We start from the raw sequence: 22,098 nt of genomic DNA, 5'->3' as shown, positions 1-22,098 counted from the left end.
TTTTATACTTACCATAATTATAGAAAGTAAAAATAAAAATGAACTTTACACATTAAAAATTTTTTTTTTTTAATATTGTGCCGTTTGCTGGAAGTCGTGAAAAGATATACTGACGTTATAAGGGTTAATACGTTATTTCTCACCTACAATTACTTTTTGGAAAATAAAACATTGCTGTTCAGTATAGAGTGGATGAAATTGGGTTTTTATTTTTGGTTTTATTTTATAATAATTTGAGTGTCACACATTAGATGTTCGCACCTGTAATTTTTTAGACACTCCTCCCTCGCACAATCTTTGAGAGCTCACATGAATTTCATGATCATCAAATATACAACTCTAGTGTTCTTTACTTAGTTAAACATCTAAAAACAATAAGAAGTCAACTGTTTCAGACTGTTTGGATGGTCACCGTCCGACTGTACAGCCTAACTTATATCTTTGGTAGCAGGCATGGTAATTGACTTAGAAATTTTAAATGATAACAGTTACAGTCAGTGAAAGAAACTTAAATATACCTATATACATATATTTTACACTTATTGCTTTGAGTTACTTTAAAAAAAAGTGAGGACGACTTCAAATCTGGCGATTGGCAATACATACAATGTGACAATAAAAATAAATTATTGTAACTTCAGTGTTTTCTTACCCATTAATCAACTGTGTGTGCAGTTTCAAAAAGGAAGTCAAAAAAGACATCTTATAAAGGGACGAGATATCATTTCCAAGATTCATTTCAAGTAAAGGGTCATTGCCAGATATAATAAAGGAAGGAAAACATTAATGTAAACTGACTGTATAGCAAAGGCCTAGTTTTCTAAATCACATTTGTAATTATAATTTAGAGTAATGGCGCTATCCATTCTATGCACATGCACATTTTAATGAATAAAGCTATCTGAAACTGAAATTTCTCCAGAGGTAAGCCAACAGTAGCCAGTATCAAAGTTGAAAAAAAAAACACAATATTGATATCCAGATGTCTTGCTTGTTCAGGGCCCGTAATTGGTGCCACATCATTTTTTTTAATTATTCAGCTATAACTTTTATACAAGAGAGTGAATTTTCTTTGAAAACAAATCACAAACGTCTTAGTAACCTCTATTTTAGTACATACTTAAAGGTAGCAATAATACTACTTAAAAGTAAAAAATAATTATCAAGGTGTTATGAACTGACATTTTGTTCAATCTACAACGGTACATTTATTTGTTTCCAACAATGTAACACCAATGGGAGTGCAGCTACTATTACAGTGCTGGCAGCACGATGTTTGTTAAAAATTAAAATCCTTTCTCATGAGAATTTTCATGCAATAAAAAGTGGTAACCTTTATTAATTACCATGCCTGCAGCTAGGGGTTACCAATATAACCTTAATTTTTGGTACATCATTTATATAAATTATTTATACGCTTATATTTAGCTTTACATGAGGGGAACTGTCACCATATGTACTAGAGTGGACAATGAGAGAAATAAATGAATATATCAAAATACCAGAATACAAGACAATTCTGATGAACATACCGCTGGATGCGTGGATGGACAGAGTACAGAGGTGTATCAAAGGCACCTTGGATCACCTGACTCTTGGACAAATTATTATCCACAGAACTAAACTACAAGTTACATTTAACTTCCCAAAATTGGCAATCACAGTATATTTATACAAAATTTCATTTCTGTGGGGCTTATTCATACACGATAAGTCTGATATGGTAGTAACAGACGGTTTCATGTTATTTATTATTTTCCACTACATTAATTTCCACTCAATACACAAATATAACATTGAATTATAATTCAATGTTTTAGAGACACAGAATATTCACCACCAGGTGATCTAATTGGATCAATATTAGATCATATACCTTAAAAAACATGTAATAGTTTTCCATTTTTTAGTAATATAATAAATATATTATACGTTTGATGAAACATTGTATGTTACATGTCTGTAATTGAAATGTTAAAAGACTTATATATTTCATAAGAAAAATGTTTCATTATACTGTTACTTTAAAAAAAGAATTTATTAAATTAATTGATAAAATAGTTGTGTACATGTGTTTCCTCTTTAGTACTCAATATTATTGTATCTAGTGGGAACAAATCAAAGGCTCGAATCAAAGAATTCTGTAAATGTCACTTTCACTTAAATCTATCAACATCGGTGTTCTGACTATACATTATACTGCATAAACATTGATGCTTACATACTAACATCATAAATTAGTCATTCAAAACTGTCTACATCGTTAAATATAAAACTATGGTGTTAGTGATAAAATTTGGCCTGGACTAGATAATTTAAAGTGTTGAGGTTCAGTTAATCTTCTTTGACTTTGTACAAGGAAGCGATGACTGGAACCAAAAAGAGAAGAAGGAAGGGTAGTGTAGCGTGGAGAGAAAACTGGCATACGTAGAACATGACTGCGTTAGCTGTAGGGATGAGGTCCTTGAGAAACTGGAGGGAAACAACCATCAGGATCACCAGGGTCACTCCCAGGACAGGATAGAACTTGATATCACTTCTACAACAGAGAAAACCACCATGATGGGAGTTCATGATCCGTGAATGTATGAACTAATTAAATCCAACTATCAAATGCACTTTTCAGGTGAAAAATAAGGCTACAACTGTAACATTGAAAGGTTAAATTCACTTTCAGAAAATATAATCAATGCATTTATGAATTTATTGTTACTACTTGATAGGAAAATCAGCAGGCTTACCTTGAAAACTATTTTCTAGAGTCCACTGATTAAAATAACACATAAAAGTACACATAATTACAAATTGTCGATTGCACTACAATCATTCTCAACCAGTAGAGAACATTCTAGTTGTCTATTCATTTTGGGTTGCAGAGTCAATGTGGGAAGCAGTGTTGCCAATTAACTTTTTATATACACTGTATAACTGTTCACAATGTATTGAGTACTATATTAACCCTTTGAGTGCCACAGCGTCGCTAATTTTGACGGTACAAAAAGTGCATAAAGTGTCGCTGATTTTAACATTTCGTATTTCGATAATATTTTATATAGTACAAGATTATTTTGGCCAAATAACCAGACAGCTGCATTCAATAGGTTCCAAACTGTTGATAAATACAAGTTATATGTTGTTTCTCTACTATTTGATCTGTGAAACTTAAGTTGTTTTGGTACTTACCAAGAGGCCAATATTTTTGGACGAGTTTTTCTTATCAGGGACAAAATAAATTACAGCTATTACGACAATCAATTAAAACAAAAACTAAAATAACGACGTATTATTATTTGAAAATGTCAGGTCATTCTGTGTCTATTTGGAGAAGAGTTGGCGATAGGAAGTTTCGAGTATTTTTCGATTAATTATAGAAGAAGGAACTATAATGAAGTTTATTTTGGTCCCTGATAAGGAAAACTCGTCCAAAAATAGTGGGCTATGATAATACCAAAGTACCTATGCGATGACTTTGTCTTCCAGTCACGCGACGTAGCGGGCAAGTACAGTGTTGCGTAACGGCCTTTATTGTATATGTGCCGATAAACAAGCATATGAGTAAATACTAAATAAAATAGTAACTTATACAGTGTTTTACGATATTTCTTTACAAAATTAATATAGTGATTTGAGTTGTGTCCAAGCGAAAAACGTGAATTTTCAGTGTAAATATATTAGGGTTATTATTTAGTAAATGTAAACTTTTATGTAAATATGTTAGCAAATATTTGTCTCTACATTTACTAATCATATTTATTTGTGTTATCTTGATGTTTTATTAGATTCTTTGTGAATATTACACTATTACTATGCAATTTCTAAACTCTGACAAATGAAGTACAGTTTAAAAAATGTCTGTATCGGGCAACATTTTGTTTATACAGTGGAGTCCCGCTAATCCGAACGTCGGTTAATCCGAACAGGTCTAGGAGGAATTATTTATAACGATAATGAACAGTTATAGGAACTAATTACATAAAAAATGAAAATGGGTGCATCATTTCGTACATAAACAAAGAAAACTTTAATTAAATAGACATACAATATTTTATTAAGACAATTAGTGTACGGTACAGTACATAAATAATGAAGTTAAATACAGTTCCAAATTGAAACTTATAGGTTAAGTATGAGTTAAATTACTGTATTAAGAAGTGAAATCAAACAAAAATTGGACGTACAGTACTGATATTATTATTGAGTACAATATTAATTTTTAAAAGACATAAATTCAGTTATTGTCTTCTGTCGCATTAAAGAGAGTCTATTGGATGACGCGTAGTTTCGTACAACTATTGAACGCGTGGACCCGTACAATATCTAGTACGCTCACATTGCTTAACAATAGAACTCTCACACTAAATACGGTAAATGTGCTTAGTATTCGCAAACACGTTTATTTGTCAAGAAATACAATGCAACAGTCAGAAAACATGTTTTAATAAACAATGTTGATAATTCTATAACAAAATACACCCATATCAAGTTTAAAACCGTATTTTTCTGTAATTCTGGCTAATCCGAACAATCACATAATCCGAATAGGGCTCGGTCCCAATTAGGTCGGATTAACGGGACTCTACTGTACATATAATGCCATGTTTTTTAATTCTAGAATAATATATTATACATGGTTTTTATTTAGAATAATACGACCTTTATCATGGAATAAAGAAACAAAATCTTAAAAATACCGCGTACACTCAAATTAGGTCGAAACTTAACTTTTTATATAAAAAGTAAAAATATTTTTTATAAATACTGAAATTTGTATACTTGTATAAATCAAATTTTGTTTTTAACGATTTGTATCATATTCTGCATTTAATGAAAAAAAAAAAAAAAAACAACAAAAAAAGTATGAAAATCTGTTTGGTATTTATTTTACAACAGCTTTACAAATATGAAAAAAAAAACAGTCTGGCACTTTATGTATATGCCGTTATGCATAGGCACTCAAAGGGTTAAATATCTACGAAAACTGTTAGTCTGCTGAAGGGAGGGGAGGGAGGGACTTATCTCAGGTTTAGGTTTGGAGGATTTCTTGAGTTTGTTACCCAGTGGTATGCTAGTTCCCATCTTCTTAACTGTGAGGGATTACAGTCGTTTGGTTTATGATTTTAAACAGTTATTGAAGTCTGTGATGTGGCTTGCAGCATGTTGGGGAACTGGTTTATCTTTATAGCCTATTTTAACATCTTGTCTGTGCCCATTCGTTCTTGTTCGAATAAAACAATGAACAATGAATGGTTAGTGCTGATTTTCCTATCAACTAGTAACAATCCCTGGCTTTCGCCCCTATTGATTCAAACCATTTATTTAATTTACAACAATCTACAAGTTTACTGAGGACTCACATTTTAGTACTCAAAAACGATCTTGTAAGTGAAAATGTAATAGGTTACTAAATTGGCTAAGCCCTAAAAATGCTCACCTGAGCTTTATTGGAGAGGCCATTGCCAGTCCGAGCGAGGCGCCACAGTCTCGCACCAAGGAGAAGAGAGGGGTTGTGACCACGTGTACGTACTCAGGATTACGGCACCACTTAAATGCCATCCGCACTGACCACTGTGGATCTACGCCTATAACATGAAATTACTGGTTTATAAACGCTGAGCCCTCCTTCTGCACAAAGGCAGGGGCACTCCCATACTTAAACTTACAATAATACAATTTTTAATAGTGTTAGTTTAAAAACTTAGCACTAAAATTTAAATTGTGTTAATGTATTTTATATTAACAAAATCATCAATGTATTTAGCTAATTTTTTTTTTCCTGTATTCAATTATGTTCAGTATAAAAATAACACAAAGAATAGTGTTCGCTTTAAAACATAAAGTGTTAATAATAATTTTGATTTATATTTTTTGTTTGAACTATGTTGAATTTAAAATTGGCACTGTTGAGGCCTAGGCCTACATAATTTATTTCAAGATCACTCTCAGATTAGGCTTTGTAACAGTCAGATTCAAACCTAATTCTTTCTCAAAATCACTTAAATTCACCACTTTATTCTAAATACTATTAAAATCTATCCACAGAAGCAATACATCCTTGTCAAGAATTTGATCAATATCAATTTTATTACTACCTAATGCGACATGCCACACCACTCAACTCACTAATGTTTCTTTGTTTACTTCCCCATAACAGAACTTCACACTGAATAGCTTTTATTTGTTAAGAAAATTTACCTATACCTTTTTGGTGGCCAGACGGTTTCATCAAAATTAATTATACTCATATCTAGTTTACTGTGTTCAACTACAACGCGTCACAAATGGACTTATATTCGACATCGCAAGTGTTGTTACCAGTACTCGTATCAACTACTGTTTTACGCTATCTTGTCACTAGTACCTCAGTATTTCCCAGACAAAATATTAATGGTACCGTTCTTCGCCATTTCCAGTGACGTTACTTAGGGTTTACATGTCGGAAGTAAAATTCACATTGGATTAATGCCACTTCTACAACATACTTGTGTAAGCTAAGCATAAGACGTACCCAGAGCAAGTTGTAAGACGTAAGCTCCGGCTGAAATGGCGATAAGAGTGAGAGAGACGCAGAAGAGTGAAAAGCGAGAGGCCCCCCTCCACCAATTCCGCAGACACCACGGCCCTTGGTCAGTCAGCACGTAGCCGATCATCAGTCCTGCACATTTACACTTGGTCATTCACTATAAGTAAATGGAATATATTTATAAGATATACAAGATAGAATAAAACCATTGATCATGAATAAGTATATATGGTGCTTCAAAGAAACTAATACACATAAAGTCAGACAAATTGAGTAGCACAAAAGCTGGGAAGCTCTTGAACAACCCAGCTACACTTCAATTAAACATTATTTTGTAAAGCAGCAGCAACAAGGGCTATCCAGAAAGTAGATTACGTTTCGCTCTGTAACCGCTAGGGATGAGTTTGTTACACAAAATTGTTACGCAGAAGATGGGCTACTATAAATTTTGTGCAAGATGTGTTTTTGCACGACAACGCCTGACCACGAACGCCAAATCAAACTCGAGAAGTCTTGGATGCTTTTAAGTGGGAGTTGTTTCCACATCCGGACTGGTCAATTTGTACTCAGCAACTACCACCTGTTTCCAGCAATGAAGACCTGGCTTGCTACGCAGCGCTCTGATGACGACATGGAACTGCAGGAGGGTGTGATTACCTGGTTGAAGTCTCAGGTGGCAGAATTTTATAACGCTGGAATTTCAAAACTAGTTAATCGCTATGATAAGTGCCTAAATTTGTATGGTGACTATGTTGAAAAATAATATTTTAGTGTCACTTTCAATTGTATATAATACCATTTTTTCTTGTACTATGTTTTTTGTTTATATTAAGACATAATCTACTTTCTGGATAGTCCTCGTATTATCCCTGGGAATATAAAGTCCTCCTTCTCCCTGTGCGGCCAATGTTCAACCAATGTGACATCACAATCAAACTCTTCTGGTACATCAGTTACTTCTTCAGTTTTATTTCAGATAGACTGAAGTTTATGAGTACAATATACATGTTCAATTGCACTGTTTGCATCCAGTTACATTTATAAGTCGGTAGGTTTATTTAACTTAAGCATAGAAAACTGAGGAGAAAAAAAGGACAAAGACACCAAAACTAAAGCTGCCAAGTTTCACCAAAACAACATTTTATTGTGACGAAACAGAGCTTTCATATACTAGCTTATATCAACTTACCAAGTAATGCTCCTAAAACACACTGATGAGGAAAATGAGCAGCGACAAATACTCGAGACAAAGACACCAAAACTAAAGCTACCAGCACCACGCCCCAAAGAAACTGCCTTCTTCTTTTTTTCTGATTATGCCTAAAAACAAATATATAAATTAGATTCTTGGTTCTACGAGAGTGTATGAAATAAAAATGAAACTTATTTAACTATAACTTTATTTCACTACACTTATGAATATATTTTATTTTTATACATATTCTCCCACCCTTGAAATACATTTTTCCATCGGATTGGGGGCTTTTTATTCCATCATGGCAAAAACTCCTTGGATGTTCTCTTAACCATTGAAGCACAAATGCCACCACCTCGTTGTCCTCCACGTGCTTCAAATAGATGAGTCACAAGGTGACAAGTATAGGCTATATACAATGGATATTCCAATGTTTTCCATCCTAATGCAGCCATACAGAGCGTTACATGTGGCAGCGTTATGTGCAGAAGAAGAATGTCACTTCTGGCCAACTGTTTTTTTCTTTTCCCCTAAAAAGATTTTGCAGCGTACAGTACCTCACAATAATATTGTGCATTTTGATTCTAAAGACAGTTATGCACAGAGTTTCCTCGATGAGATTTTGGACTACCTCGATGTTGACTCCAGTTATACTTGTCCTTGAACGACCATCATAGCTCTCGTTCTCAACTTTTTCACACCCTTCGGAAATTTCTTTGTGCTAAGCAATCGCACAGGTTCTTGACAGGGTATTGAAGTAGGTTCTACGCCCGTAATTGCCGCTAAATTTCGGTTGGGCTTGTTTCTTCCTTGGCCAAAATCTTGATTATAGTCTGCTACTTTACAGAGACATGCACTTCCAGTCAATTCATGATTTGTATTGATAGTAAAGGGAACTGAGAGAGTGAGAGATTTGTGATCGGTTTCCCCTCTCCCTAACACTACAAGCCACTTGTGGATCAACCGAATAACATCTTTGACATTTTTTAGATAACCAATTTGCTGCATCCTCTTAGTAAACTAAAACCATCATACATGTACTATCTTGTACTGTTATTATAAAATTAGTTAATATTATTGAGTTTTCATATGATTAAATTTATAGTGATCTGCAGCTGTAATAAAATCAGTAATTGCAGCTGTGTTTGTAATTTTGTTGGGAACAAAAACTACAAACACGTGTGTGAGTCCTCACTGACACGTGTTTGTACGTTGGGCTGTTGAGAATGTGCGTAGAAGCTTTATAGTACTTTGCAGCTGAGTGAGACTGAAAAGAATGGCATTGCATAGTGCCTGCTGTAAAATGAAACATGTAGAAACTTTTGCCAAAAGCTCACTATCTAAAGCTTCCCATACACAATTCAGCAAGCATAGGGTGCTCGGTCAGCTACAAACACTTTTACCAATCTTTTATACTGTCCTTTCAAATCCAGAATAATGATTGGAAAGAGTTTGATAAGTTACTGAAGTAGTTTGAAAAAATTTTTAATGTAAAAAGACTCATTAACCTGTTGAGTCCCGGGTTATGGCAGCACAGGGGCATCTGCTGGCCCGGGTTTTTTCTGGCACTTGGTTACTACTTTGCATTATAGTTATTTTTTGCATCTGCATAATCATATACTCATAAGTTTTATTTTTATGTTTATTTATTTCATATTATTGATATTTCTAAATTCAAATATACATACAAATATACTTTTGATTCCAAGTGTAAGTTTATTTTTTATAAATCAATAAGACTAGGATAAACAAACTAGGAAAAATCTAGGTTTGTAGATTCCTTACTTATTCCAGAATCAGCATTTATTCCAGATTTTGAGCTGTCAAATGGAAATATGTGCGGAATAAAGTTGGTATCATTCACCCAGGGATAGGTAATTGGAGGTAGCTTTCTACGTTTGGGGTTAGGCCTACATTCTAGGGTAATTTTTCTACTCAGGCGATTATTGTCGTGTGTGCCTAAAAAACTACGTAAAATCAGCTTATTACGCATTTTTTCAATCAGTTTTAAGATACGGATTAATAATCTGGGGAAACAGCAGTAAGATTGAAGACATTCTAATTCTGCAAAAGAAAGCTGTGCGAGTGATAGCGAGGGCCCATTCTCTGGACCACTGCAAGCCTCTGTTCATTGAACTTAAATTACAAACTGTGATAAATCTCTACATCTTTGATTTAGTTACCTATTTACTCAAAAATTTTCAAACTCTCACTCTAAGAAGTGATATACACAGCTACTATACTAGAAATAGAACTAATATTGCCATAGATCATGTTAGATTAGCGAAATCTCAAAACAGCCACATTATAATTTCTCAAAGAATCTTCAACAAAGTAAAACATTTGGCAGATAAGTATCCCACAAAAATATTTCAAAACAAACTGTACCATTGGCTTTTGAACAATCCTTTCTATACCCTATCAGAGTTTTTTAACTACAAGGATATTAAATTTTAGTTTGTTAATAATGTATACAGGATCCACTGTACAGCTCGCTAAATCTGTTATACTACAATTGAAAACATATATTTGTAAACAACAATGAGATTTCAGTAAATTGTTCAATTTTAATCTAGAAACTGTCCTTTTTTTTATTCAGTACTGTAAATTTCATCTGTAGAATTTTATATTGTAACCTGTTATCCTAAGATTTCAAATTGTTGTGCTAGTATTGTAGTAATTCACGTGCAATCAGTTAAAATATTTTTTAATTTAATATCTGTTAAACTTTTATAAATTCTTTTGTTGTTCAATTATTTTAAAATCTCCTTTTGTTAAACTATTGTCTTTCATTATGATATTGATATTCAAAGAATAATAATTTTAAACTGTAATGATATTTTAAAAACTGAATAGTTTGGTTTTATTGCTTGTTTCTGACCATGTCATCTAGACAATATTACTGACTTTGTCAATGCATGTCATATGTAAAAAGGCAAATAAAGATTGATTGATTGATTGATTGATTGATCAGTTCCTTCATTACCAGTAAAGTCATTTCTGGGATTATAATTTTGAACTACCTCGTTTATTACCAAGTCAACACTATCCAAAGTAGGCTTATTTGGACGATTATTAGAATAAACAGTATCACCTGATGGTCCTGGTACTGGTTCATCGAGATAACCTAAATCGTGGTTGAAGTCTGCATCACGAACTAGTTCACTAAAAATAAAATCACCACTTCTTACACGACTGAAAATATCCACATCACTTTCGTCGTCACTATCAGATAGTTCACTAAACTCACTGCCCAATAATTCATTAATATCTTGATCAAACAACTCATGCTTACGCGAAGCCATAATTATTGTGTACAAACAACAGCAACCGGCTGAAACGCCTCGACGTTTAGAGTAAAAACAGGCTGCCAAGTATCGTAGCGCGAAACAAAATATACCTCACGAGAAAGCCAGTGTTCTCCTGAGTAACCCGGTATATTGAACGTCATTTAATTTAGCGAATTGAGTTGAAGAAAACGCAAAAATAAAACGCTCTGCGCGCGGCCGCAACAGTGCGGCAACGGGCCACGACTGCACACTTGCCTCAGTCGCAACTGTGCGGCTACGGGATCCAACAGGTTAAGTGACACCTCATTTGAAAGGCCTTGATAAAAGAAGAACAGTGGAAATTAGAGCTTTCTATCTCGACTCAGTACAAAATGGCAGCTTATTGAAATGAATTTAAAACTAATCGAGTACCTTCTGAATGTGGATGTTCATGTTTTGCCTCAATTAATTTTTAACTTAGTTAATAATGTCACTTAATGGGTCTTTACATTTAAACATTTTGAGACACTCCTCCCCCCAAAATCCCATTTTGGGAAATGGGTAAAGTTGTAACAGTGACTAAAAAGTTTATATATATATAAACAGTTTATGTATTACATTCTTGAAGCTCTTTTCTTATTGGAAATTATATATTAATTTTAAATTAAATTAATATATAGCTTATGTATTGTGATGATTTAGGTAATTTATGAAGAATAATTTACTATGGTTTATCCTATTGCTAAAATAGTGCCTATATTAATCAATAATTAAAGAATACAATATATGAACGCAGACTTAAGTAAACATACGTGAGTTCTGAGCTTTTATTGATGAAGTTAGCGATGGCCCATCGCAAGAGGGCATAGAGTAGCGCAGCAAAGCCCATGACGTGTCCAGAGGGTGAGCCAGGACTAGTCTCACAGGTGAGAGGGGTCTGACGCAACTCTGGCGCACCCGTACCGTACTCACGCACCCACCAGAATGGCCTGTCCTCCATCAGCAACCTACACATTAGACATTAAATATTAAAGCACCAAATCCATTGCCAGACTATAATACCAACCTGAGTCCTGATACTATGATGTCACGAGACCCATCCGACCGCTCTGTTTCATTCAATAGGAATAACCTGATACTATGATGTCACAAGACCCATCCGACCGCTCTGTTTCATTCATTGGGAATAAGCAAGTAATCTGCCTCATAATTGAAGATAATTAAGTGCAAGACTTGGTAGAGAATTTTTAAAAGTAGTTTGTTTATTAAAATAGGTTATATTTATTTTAAACATTATATATCAGGGTTGCTACAGGAGTCCAATAGTGAAATTCCCTGACTTTTCCCTGATTTCCAGACCAAATTTTTCATTTTTCCCTGACTTTTTTTGACGCAATTCCCAGGGTTTTTGGCAATTAATGGGTGGGGAAAAGCAGGGTTGAGGCTAAGAGGGTGGCAAATATAAAAAAGCAAAAAATAAAGTGAACACAGTTTAATACGTACAAAAAGATTGACTTAAATGATCTTTTACAACACAGAAGTAAAATATGCGCCGCGTCGTCTGCAGGCTTGGACTCGGCGCGGCGGCAGTAAGTTTATTTGTGTAAAGGGATTTTATATTTTTCCCTGACCAACGTCGAAATTCCCTGACTTTTCCCTGACTTGAGACCGGATTCCCTGACTTTTCCCTGATTTCCAGTCCTGTTTTTTTTCCCTGACTTCCCTGACCTGTAGCATCCCTGTATATGAAAGTGATACGTACTTTGTGAACTTTCACACACAAAAGATTTTGTAGTAGACAATTAATAAGAGATGATTCACGTACTTATAATCAGTCAGTTAAGATAAATGCATGAGGAGTGTACGGCCAGCCGAACGGACAGTGTGATGTAGGGGGGGGGGGGGGGGGCAGCACTCCAACCTGTATTGTAGTCTGGTCTTGACCAAATCCAATGTCATGGTTCCTTTTAGTAATGGGTAATATCCAATACAGATAATATGATTTAGGTACTGGTTTTTGTATTTGTATACAGACAAAAAAAATTTTATAATCTTCCACTAAAAGAACTTCTCCATACAAATTTTTCTTAATGTTAAATGTACTACAGGGTATAGTACTATTTCCAACGCTAATTAGTTAAGATAATAATCATATCACTTGTTTCAGAATAAAATAGATAGTATTACAAACATACCCTCATTTTCTTTAATAATTTACGTGATCTGCCCCCTTATGATTGGCAAGCCGGAGTAGCCACTGACTTTTTAATGGCTCAAAATGAAATGACAATTCTTGATACATGAGGTTGTTTATATTATTTGAATACTTGCAAGTTTTTCGTTATACATTAACACATTCACTGCAATGTATATATGACGATATACTGAAGGTTTAAAACATATGAACATTTAACTTACCGGTACTTACATTAAAACATTAAACCAAAGGCCTCACAAAATAATAAAAGTGTTAAATATTGATTTAATGTTTTAATGTAAGTAAGTTATCAGTACCCATATAAGCTCCATCTACAACATATGAACATTTACTATATGTTCTATCTTCCTGTATACATTTTACTATAATTTTGTCTAAGTACCCAATAAATTACAAACTTCAAATCTGAAGTTTACTAATGTTTTTTAATATAATTAAAACAATTTCAAATTGAATCATAGTTTTCAAAATGGCAGTTGTTTTAATTATTTACAAAGTTTCATAAACTTAATTTAAAATCAGATAACGTAAAGTAAAATTTATATTCTGCAATTTAAAGAAAATAAGTCACTTAACAGAAATTATAATAATTTTAGTGAATAAATTTGTATATTTTTTTATTGCTAAATCAGAAGTTTGAAACTTTTTAAAGAAATTACAATAAAAGCAATATAATTTGCTATAAAATTTCCAAATTTCTTGAACACATAATACAAAGTTGGCTACATTTATAAGGATTAAATTTATATATATATTGGCTGTAGTATTTGCTCCTGTAATGTGTATTTTTTTACATAAATTATACATTACAAATCTACAAATTATACAACTTAGAGTAAATAAGAAAATTTAAACAAACGCTAAAATATCATATTATATTGTCAAATGTAGAATTTCTTCTAGTTTTACATAAAACAATACCTTCAACAGAAAATGTTATAAATGTTCTATTAACAGAGAAAAATTTAAAGACTCATATACGAATCTTTTGCCAAAATAGAAACTCATTCATTTATGCTGTACAATAAAATTTGTACTTTAAATGACAGAGCAGCAACATCAGAAAACAGATCACTAGATTTTAGCCGAAATGTACAACACAGTGGTACTAACATTAAATTTCAGAGAAAAAAAAATATATACAGTATATCAATCAATCAATCAATCAATCAATCAATTCATTTATTGCCAAAAACATAACATGCATAGGCATTCGTCAAGAAAATTATAATATCCTAACTTAAAGTATAGACTACTGACAGATCAAACACAACAAGACCAAATCAATATAACAGGAGTGATCTACAATTTATTATCCTCGACGTATTCCCGGACACTGTAATATTCTCTCGAAATAAGAAATTTTTTCAGACGATTTTGAAATTCCCTATCGTCCACAACAATTTTCAAGCAGGATGGCAAAGAGTTAAAAAGGCGGATGCAGGAGTAAAGACTTTGTTTTTCAAAAATGATGTTTTATGGCAGGGTAGGATTAGGTTGTTTCTTTTTCTTAAGGAGTAATTATGGGCTGGATTAACGTTGACTGAAAAAAGGTGGTGATACTTTTTGTAAAAAGAAAGACACTGAAGGATATAAATGGATGGGAACGTAAGGATATTATATTACTGCGAAAGAAACCTCTACAAGACTGGGAACGACTCAACTTGAAAATAATCCGTATAGCTCTTTTCTGGAGACGAAAAACATATTGAGTTTTCTTACTCTCGTATCCCCATATAGAGACTCCATAGCAAAGGTAAGGATAAAAACAGCCATAGTAAGTAAGCAAAAGAATTTCCTCACTAGCAAAACAGGATAGTCTATACATCAAAAATATGCAGCTGCTTAGTTTTTTCGTGACTTTATCAATGTGACTAAAAAAGTTTAGCTGATCGTCCAAAACAATTCCAAGATAATTAACATTCAAAGAAGGACACATTTCTGACTCTCCAATCATAATGTTTTGAGATTCAATCAACGTTTTAGCAGACTTTCTAATTCCAAAATCAAGAAAATTGGTTTTAGATGTATTTACAAACAGAGAGTTTTCACCCAACCACTGCAGCAAATTACTGGCCTGAACAAGATTTCAAGCTCGGCTCGATTGCAACCAGAGATGACCAAAGAGGTATCATCAGCAAACAAAAACAACTTGGAACCTTTCACGCTTCGATGGATGTCATTTATGAATAGTAAAAAATAATAAAGGACCAAGTACGGAGCCTTGGGGAACTCCAGTGCGTACTTCTCGCTCCTCAGAAAATTGTTTTCTTAAGCACCCTGTATCATCAATAAAACGAATTTCAACAATCTGTCTACGGTTCAGGAGATAAGAAGCAATCCAATCAAAAGCTTTCCCTCCTTTATATAAAATATCAATTAAAGAAGATTGCAATATGAAGTTTACAATCTAAATAAGATATATTTTTTATGATTGTGATATTTAAAACTCAAGTGTAATTTTATTTATAACACTTGCTATAGCCTAATTATATAAAAGACAAAGTTGAGAGATTACCATTTAAGAAGTGTATTCAGCCATTCAGCAGCTACAGTGACAACAAGGATGTCAGCCCCCAGGGGCGTGTTCACTGAAGCGGCCACAGGAAACAGAATGGACATGGCATAACCAGGGTCGGACACTTTCGTCACACTTAGGAACATAGAGTCGTACCCCATGAAACTGAAACAGCAATCAAACATTTTGTTTTACTTCCAATCTCATGATATAACACATCATTCAGAGTATTATTTATACACTATAAATTTTGACAAAATCTATTGCATATATAATGCTTAATGATGAATAAAAATGATGATGACGATGTTGTAAAATTAGTACTTTTTAAGATATTTTATTTGAAATACTTTAAATGGGCGACATTTTTAAATTTATTTTATAAATTCAACTTTTTATTTATAGAACCTGTAAAAAATAAAGTTTACCATAGTCTCGTTACAATTGGTTGATTAGTTTTTAAAATATGATTTTTTAAAATAAAAACACACAAGCCAGATGGTAAATGCAAAGATATTAGACCAATGGTTGCATTTGATATTTTTTGCTTAATTTCACCTAAGGAATCTTGTTGGATATTTTAGGAGATTGCTCCTATGATGATAATAAACTCATTTTTGACTATAGTTTGATTTTTAAGTTAAAGTACGTACCTACGTGTTTTTTATTAAGACATATTTTTCTTTGAACCCTTATATACATACATTAACCAAATTTACACGAATGTAACTGTTGTGTTGAACAACTTTAATAAAGTTTAATAAAGATGCAATATTTAGGTTATTTAACTTGATTTACACAAACGATGTCATTATATTTGTATAATAAAATTTGCTAAAGATACCAACAAATAACTAAGTTATTCAAATTGTAAAATATTTGTGTAATACTTGTGCTTTGAGTTATTTTTAACTTTTTACCATGGCGGAAACTGGAACAGATAATAGTTATATGCCTACGTAAAAATCAGGAGATGAAAATGCTTTATTTTTGGAAGACAGCTCTATTTATGACTTAGTTGACGACTCTCGATGCAAACCCACTGTTCCATATTCATAAACATCTAAAAAAAAATGCTTATGTTCTTTTTCTAATTGATAGTATAGAAGTAAGTTGTATATTAATAAAATTTAACACTAGTTTATTAGTTTTGAAATAACACGTTAAAATCTCTAAAAACTGTGAATAAAACCCGTGGCACTAAAACAGGCACTTGAAAACCACATTGTTGAGAGGTTAAAGGTGAAAAACCATACCATATTTAATTGATTTCTGTCACTAAATAAATAGATTTGTTTCCAAAGTGATACGTTTTTAAAAAATTGCATGTTTAATTAGTATTACTAGTAAGTTATATTAAATAGGCCTAACAATAAATAAAAAGTACTGATGTGTAAGAAATATAAACATTTGTACCATATATAGTCCTTTACTAAAAATAAATAAATAATAAAGCTTAAAAACAATGCAAGACTAACTAAACTATGAACTGCATACATAGTTAGTTGTTTTACAGCTGATTTACAAAAAGAAGCACATCAAGTTGCAAGGCCACTGATTATATGTTCTACAGCATTTATTGTCCATTGTTTAGACATAAACGCATTGTTGCGATTTAGCAGAAGGTGGCCGCCCTTGGACTTTGGGTCCTGTGACCACAATGTAGTGAGAAGGTTTTGGGAAAACAATTTTCTCATATACCATTCAGCTTTGACTGTACCAACACTTCGAAGGTAACAGAGTGAGATGCCCATCTTCCTGAAAAAAGTTGCCACCATCATCCAATCTTTTTTATTTTAACTCAGGCATGTTGGACAATCAACTGGGCCTGAGTACAGGTTGAATGCCTAAAGTGTGTAGACTGTATTATACCTATTTCATAAAGTGTGTTGAATACAGTACTATATCAATAGCAATTTAATGACTTAGCTGTACCTCCTGAGTTCAACAGTCACTTCAAATGTTTTGTAAGTAGTAAGAAATATTGTTCCAACAAAATGTCCACATTTTTTGGAACAGACTTTTTTCAACCCTTTTAAAAACAAAGACATATCTATTTTTATTTAAATTTTGGATAATGTCTACTTTAACTACATTACCATACCAAAAATTATCTAAATCCACTTTTAACAAGTAGGATACTTTTATTTTTAGAAAGAATTTTTAGGCGCTGACAAACCATATCGACAAAAATTATTAACTTGTATGAATATCAGATTATATCTCAATTAGTACATGACTGGGAGGAATTGGGTTTCCGGATGGAGGAGAATAACAAAGTAAGGAAGGTTACGTAAAAAAGGAGGGAATAACTGTGTTATCAACATTCATGTGAAAAACGGACAGAGAGTTTCAATGGAGAAAATAGGTGTACTATTTCGTTCTACACAACAACTGTCTTTGAGGGTAATTTAAAAGTTTCTTGCTTATCTTCTACTTTTTTTTCATTTTGGCCCCAGTCTCTATGTTGAAGTTTATTCATTGTTTTTTTCCCTTACTTCGATTAATTTGTTTGCCATTGTGCAACTTCTATTCTTTCGATATCTCGGTGATTATTTCGATTCTTAGTTAATTTCAAGAGGCAGAAGCTGTTCTTTCTCTTTAGAGGTGCTAATGACTCATAAATGATGTTTTTCTGTATATTGAATATACAAGTTAATGTCTTGAGTAAAGTAGATTACTGTTAGACTATTGTGTCAGATTGGATGGAATTCAAGACATTGTATTGTTTTCTTTTACTTCGTAATAGGAATTTTAATTCTATGTGTGCCTACTTTAAGTACAGCGGTCATTGTCCTTCCTTCTGCGTAGAATAACACGTTTAGGTGAGCTTTTAAAAGTTGTATATTTTACTGATCAGTACAACTCTTTTGTACAGTTTTGTAATAATATTTTTTCAATTATTCAAGCTAAAAGCAAGCTCACTTAAGATATTTGCATATTTACAAATAACTTTTAAAAAATAACTGAAATTAATCATAAAAATAAGAAATCTTTAGTTATAACAGTGCGACTCATATGGTAGTCAGTTAATAAAAAAAATAAGCATCATTCTCTTATTTTATTAGTAGGCTGTCAGTCTATTCACAAACTGTGACCACTGTGAGCTATGGAAAATCTGATCGTGATGGTACAAAAACCCGAATACCATAACAAACTTCCACCACCCATCAGATCTCCAAGAGGATCCAATTTTTTCTTAGGGATTACAGTATCTAAGTCTGAGTATTAACGAGAACATGAATTTCAATTATGTACCCTCAAAATTTAATCTGCCTAAAAACAATGACTTTTTAAATAGCCCTAATGGATGAGTAAATCTTACCCATACTATTGAACTACATTCAACTCCAGGTTATATTATGAGTGCATTGGGACAGGATTTTGATTTTTGATATTCATTAAAATCAACTTAGACTAACAAGAAAATTAATTATAATAAATACTTACTAGTCTTGGAATTTTCTTATGAAAAAAGCTTCATACAGGTTCATTGTTTTCCAAAGGCTCATGATGTTTATTTTATCCTAAATTAAAGTTTTAGTTATTTTAAGAACATGTATTTATTCTTACAAGTTTTATAACAGTAAATCAAAATTTAAAAATCTAAGAAAAGTAATGTTCCATCTATGAAATACCACTACAGCATTCAAATAATCACAGATAGGCTGCATAACGAATCACAGTTAAATATTGTTGTAATATGATATATAATGGACAAAACACAATCTTTACACTTTAACTAACACACCCTTACTTTTAGACATATGACAGATTCTCACTCGACCAATTAGCCTAATTTTGTTTTTTTCACTTGTTCATTAAAAACAACCATTCTTTCTAATGCCGATTGATTACGATTTAGTGATTAAGGTCTTCTTCTTCTCGTTTCTTCGTTGTTTTTGAAACATAACAAGCAATTTTTTTACCGTCGCATCATGGAGCATTCATCACTCTGTCTCTTTATTATCTAAACCTTGATATTGGCATAGTTTTGGATTACGAGTACTGAGATTGCACTTCTCAACTTGAAGGCGCTAAAAATAATTTGATTTGTACTTGTTAAAGGGAAACCATTATAATATACAACAATAAAGTGAGTCATATAACTTTAAGCAATAAGAAGAACAAAATAAATCAGTTAAATTCCATACAGTTACATTTCATGCAAAAAATTATACAACTAATATCAAACCAGTTTACGTTCTACTCTAATTAATGAATTAGACTAGAACGAAAACTCATATTATTATATGATTTATAGTATTGCCCTCTCTTTTGTGGTTCTTAAAACTTATCAGTACGATTAAAAGACGGTGAACCATGGAATTGTATGCGACTAATTTCTGTGAATATGGAGGACGAAATGTGAAGTGTATAGTCTAGTCTGGCTCTAGGTGAGTTAAAAACATTATTTTATTAGAGTTCTTAAGTTCTTCTGTACATTCTAACATTTAAGATATTTTTCATATGTTAAAATCAACTCTACTTGCCAGGTATTTCCATTCAAGAGTACTAGTGTGTCATCCACATAGCAATGATAGAACAGAAGTTTATCACTGAATTTATCTTTATTTCAAGTTATAAACTTATTTTAAATGTGGTTGAAATAAATACCAGATAATATTCCTCACAGACCTTAAGCCATCGCTTACTCGCCGGTGTGACTGTACAATTTTCCATCGATCTGGGAATAACTTTTGTTTTAAGACTTTTCAACAGTGCAATTATTAAATCATTTATAGCTTTAGATACTAGGTTAGATCAATTCAGGCGATTTTCACCTATATTGTATTTCGGAAACAGATTCCTTTTTATAGAGGTTCATCACGCCGAAAGAGACTAGAATTTCATGGGGTGATAAATGATCATTTCTCCATTTAGTTACATTATAACAATACATTTACTAAGAGACATACTTTAATTGCAATTCCATATTATAGTGCAAGAAAAAAAGTTGGATTGGGTTGCAAATGCCTTATGCGTAACTTGAATGCCTAATGTTGTTTTGATTGGCACTGCTATAGTAGTTTGTTTACCGGACATAGTTTCTCATTTGACTGTGAATATCTTAAGAAAATACATTAGATTCATGTAAGTCTAATAATTTAACGAAAAATAACATATGCAGTAGTAGTAGGTTATTTTGAGGTTAAGCCGTATATGTCGAGATTCCAAATGGACCCAGGAATAAAGAACCTCAATGTTCGGCTATTAGTACCACCTTCATCAAGTTTTATCAATAAACACCGATAGCTCCAGCAACTGGGACAACCTGTTTCACTGATAAGCGCTCTCCCCCCGCACACAGCCAATCGAGTTCACGCTTATCAGCGAACTAACTTATTGTCTCTGGCCGATTGTGGCTTCCGGACTGAGAAACTTTTTATTACCTTGACAAATTGATTTATTATTTCTTTTATCTTTCAACAAACTCCATAATTTAATTACTTATTATTGTTCCCAATATAGTTATCAAATAGACTAATAAAACTCTTGTAGTAAATAGTGGCATCTATTATTGTTACTGCTATTATTGTTTTATTTCTGATGCAAAGAGATTATTGAAATTCTATAGTAACTTCAATAATCGGTAATACATCTCACGGACATTTTTGAGTTAGAGTATTGTATGTTAGACCCCTGTTTGTCTCTAAAGGTGATATTAAAATTGAAATGACATTCTTAATCGAACAATCTAGCTCCAGTAAACTATGCCTGGTTATTGGCAGCTATAAGTACACATGACCTACAATTTTCACCTTTAATTTCACAACATATAAACTAAGGTAGGTGTATAGAGAGGTCTATACAGACTGAGGAAGAATACCTAAAGTCTGAAGATAACCTTTAACAACAATCGCTCAGCTTACATAACAACAATCAGCTCTAATAGATAAAATTCAGAGTTTACAGATCGGGCTAGAAGCAAAGAAAATAGTTCCGAGGTGTTTTATTATATATAATAAAAACCAGAGAACCAATAACGTAAATATATATGTAAGCATTAACAAAAGAGATGGTGCAACATTCCATAATGATCAACAACATCAATGGAATGCATAACAACTAGCAACCGTGCACAACACACGTCCACGTCCAAACTAAATCCAGCTTATTAAAAATCAATATCAATGCAAGAACTAATATCAATACAAAACCAATAGCAATACGATAACAGTGATAATGCGATAAAAATAACAATGCGATAGCAATATAACAATAACCATAATAATACAATAAATATAAAAAAAACCATAACAACTAACGTAAATTGTCGGTAAGCATTAGTAAGAAAATCAATCATGCAACATACAATAGCAAACCATTGCATACCAACAACATGGAATAACAACTATGTAACAATAATTCATTAGC

At 32.6% G+C, this 22,098-nt stretch overlaps 1 protein-coding gene across 1 annotated transcript; it reads right to left on the bottom strand.

Moving 5' to 3' along the window:
• Window positions 1-76: 76 nt before the first annotated feature.
• On the bottom strand, window positions 77-19,615 carry LOC124368712 (glucose-6-phosphatase 2). Its single transcript, XM_046826013.1, has 7 exons — window positions 19,171-19,615; window positions 15,721-15,885; window positions 11,797-11,991; window positions 7,710-7,840; window positions 6,506-6,652; window positions 5,432-5,579; window positions 77-2,539 (listed from the first exon to the last, which is right to left on the bottom strand). The coding sequence occupies exons 1-7, from the start codon at window positions 19,230-19,232 to the stop codon at window positions 2,335-2,337; spliced, it is 1,053 nt and encodes a 350-aa protein (XP_046681969.1). The 5' UTR covers window positions 19,233-19,615; the 3' UTR covers window positions 77-2,334.
• Between the last annotated feature and the right edge of the window lie 2,483 nt (window positions 19,616-22,098).

This window comes from Homalodisca vitripennis, chromosome X, assembly GCF_021130785.1.
Source record: "Homalodisca vitripennis isolate AUS2020 chromosome X, UT_GWSS_2.1, whole genome shotgun sequence".
NCBI lineage: Eukaryota > Metazoa > Arthropoda > Insecta > Hemiptera > Cicadellidae > Homalodisca > Homalodisca vitripennis.
Note: the sequence above shows the minus strand (reverse complement) of the source record. Positions and strands in the feature narration are given on the sequence as shown.

Coding starts and splice junctions, on each gene's coding strand:
- LOC124368712 (XM_046826013.1), bottom strand. CDS start 19,232: ATGAGCCTTTGGAAAACAATGAACCTGTATGAAGCTTTTTTCATAAGA. Junction 11,992..15,720: donor CTGAATACACTTCTTAAATG/GTAATCTCTCAA, acceptor TCTAATGTGTAG/GTTGCTGATGGAGGACAGGC. Junction 6,653..7,709: donor TGTTTTAGGAGCATTACTTG/GTAAGTTGATAT, acceptor GTAAATGTGCAG/GACTGATGATCGGCTACGTG.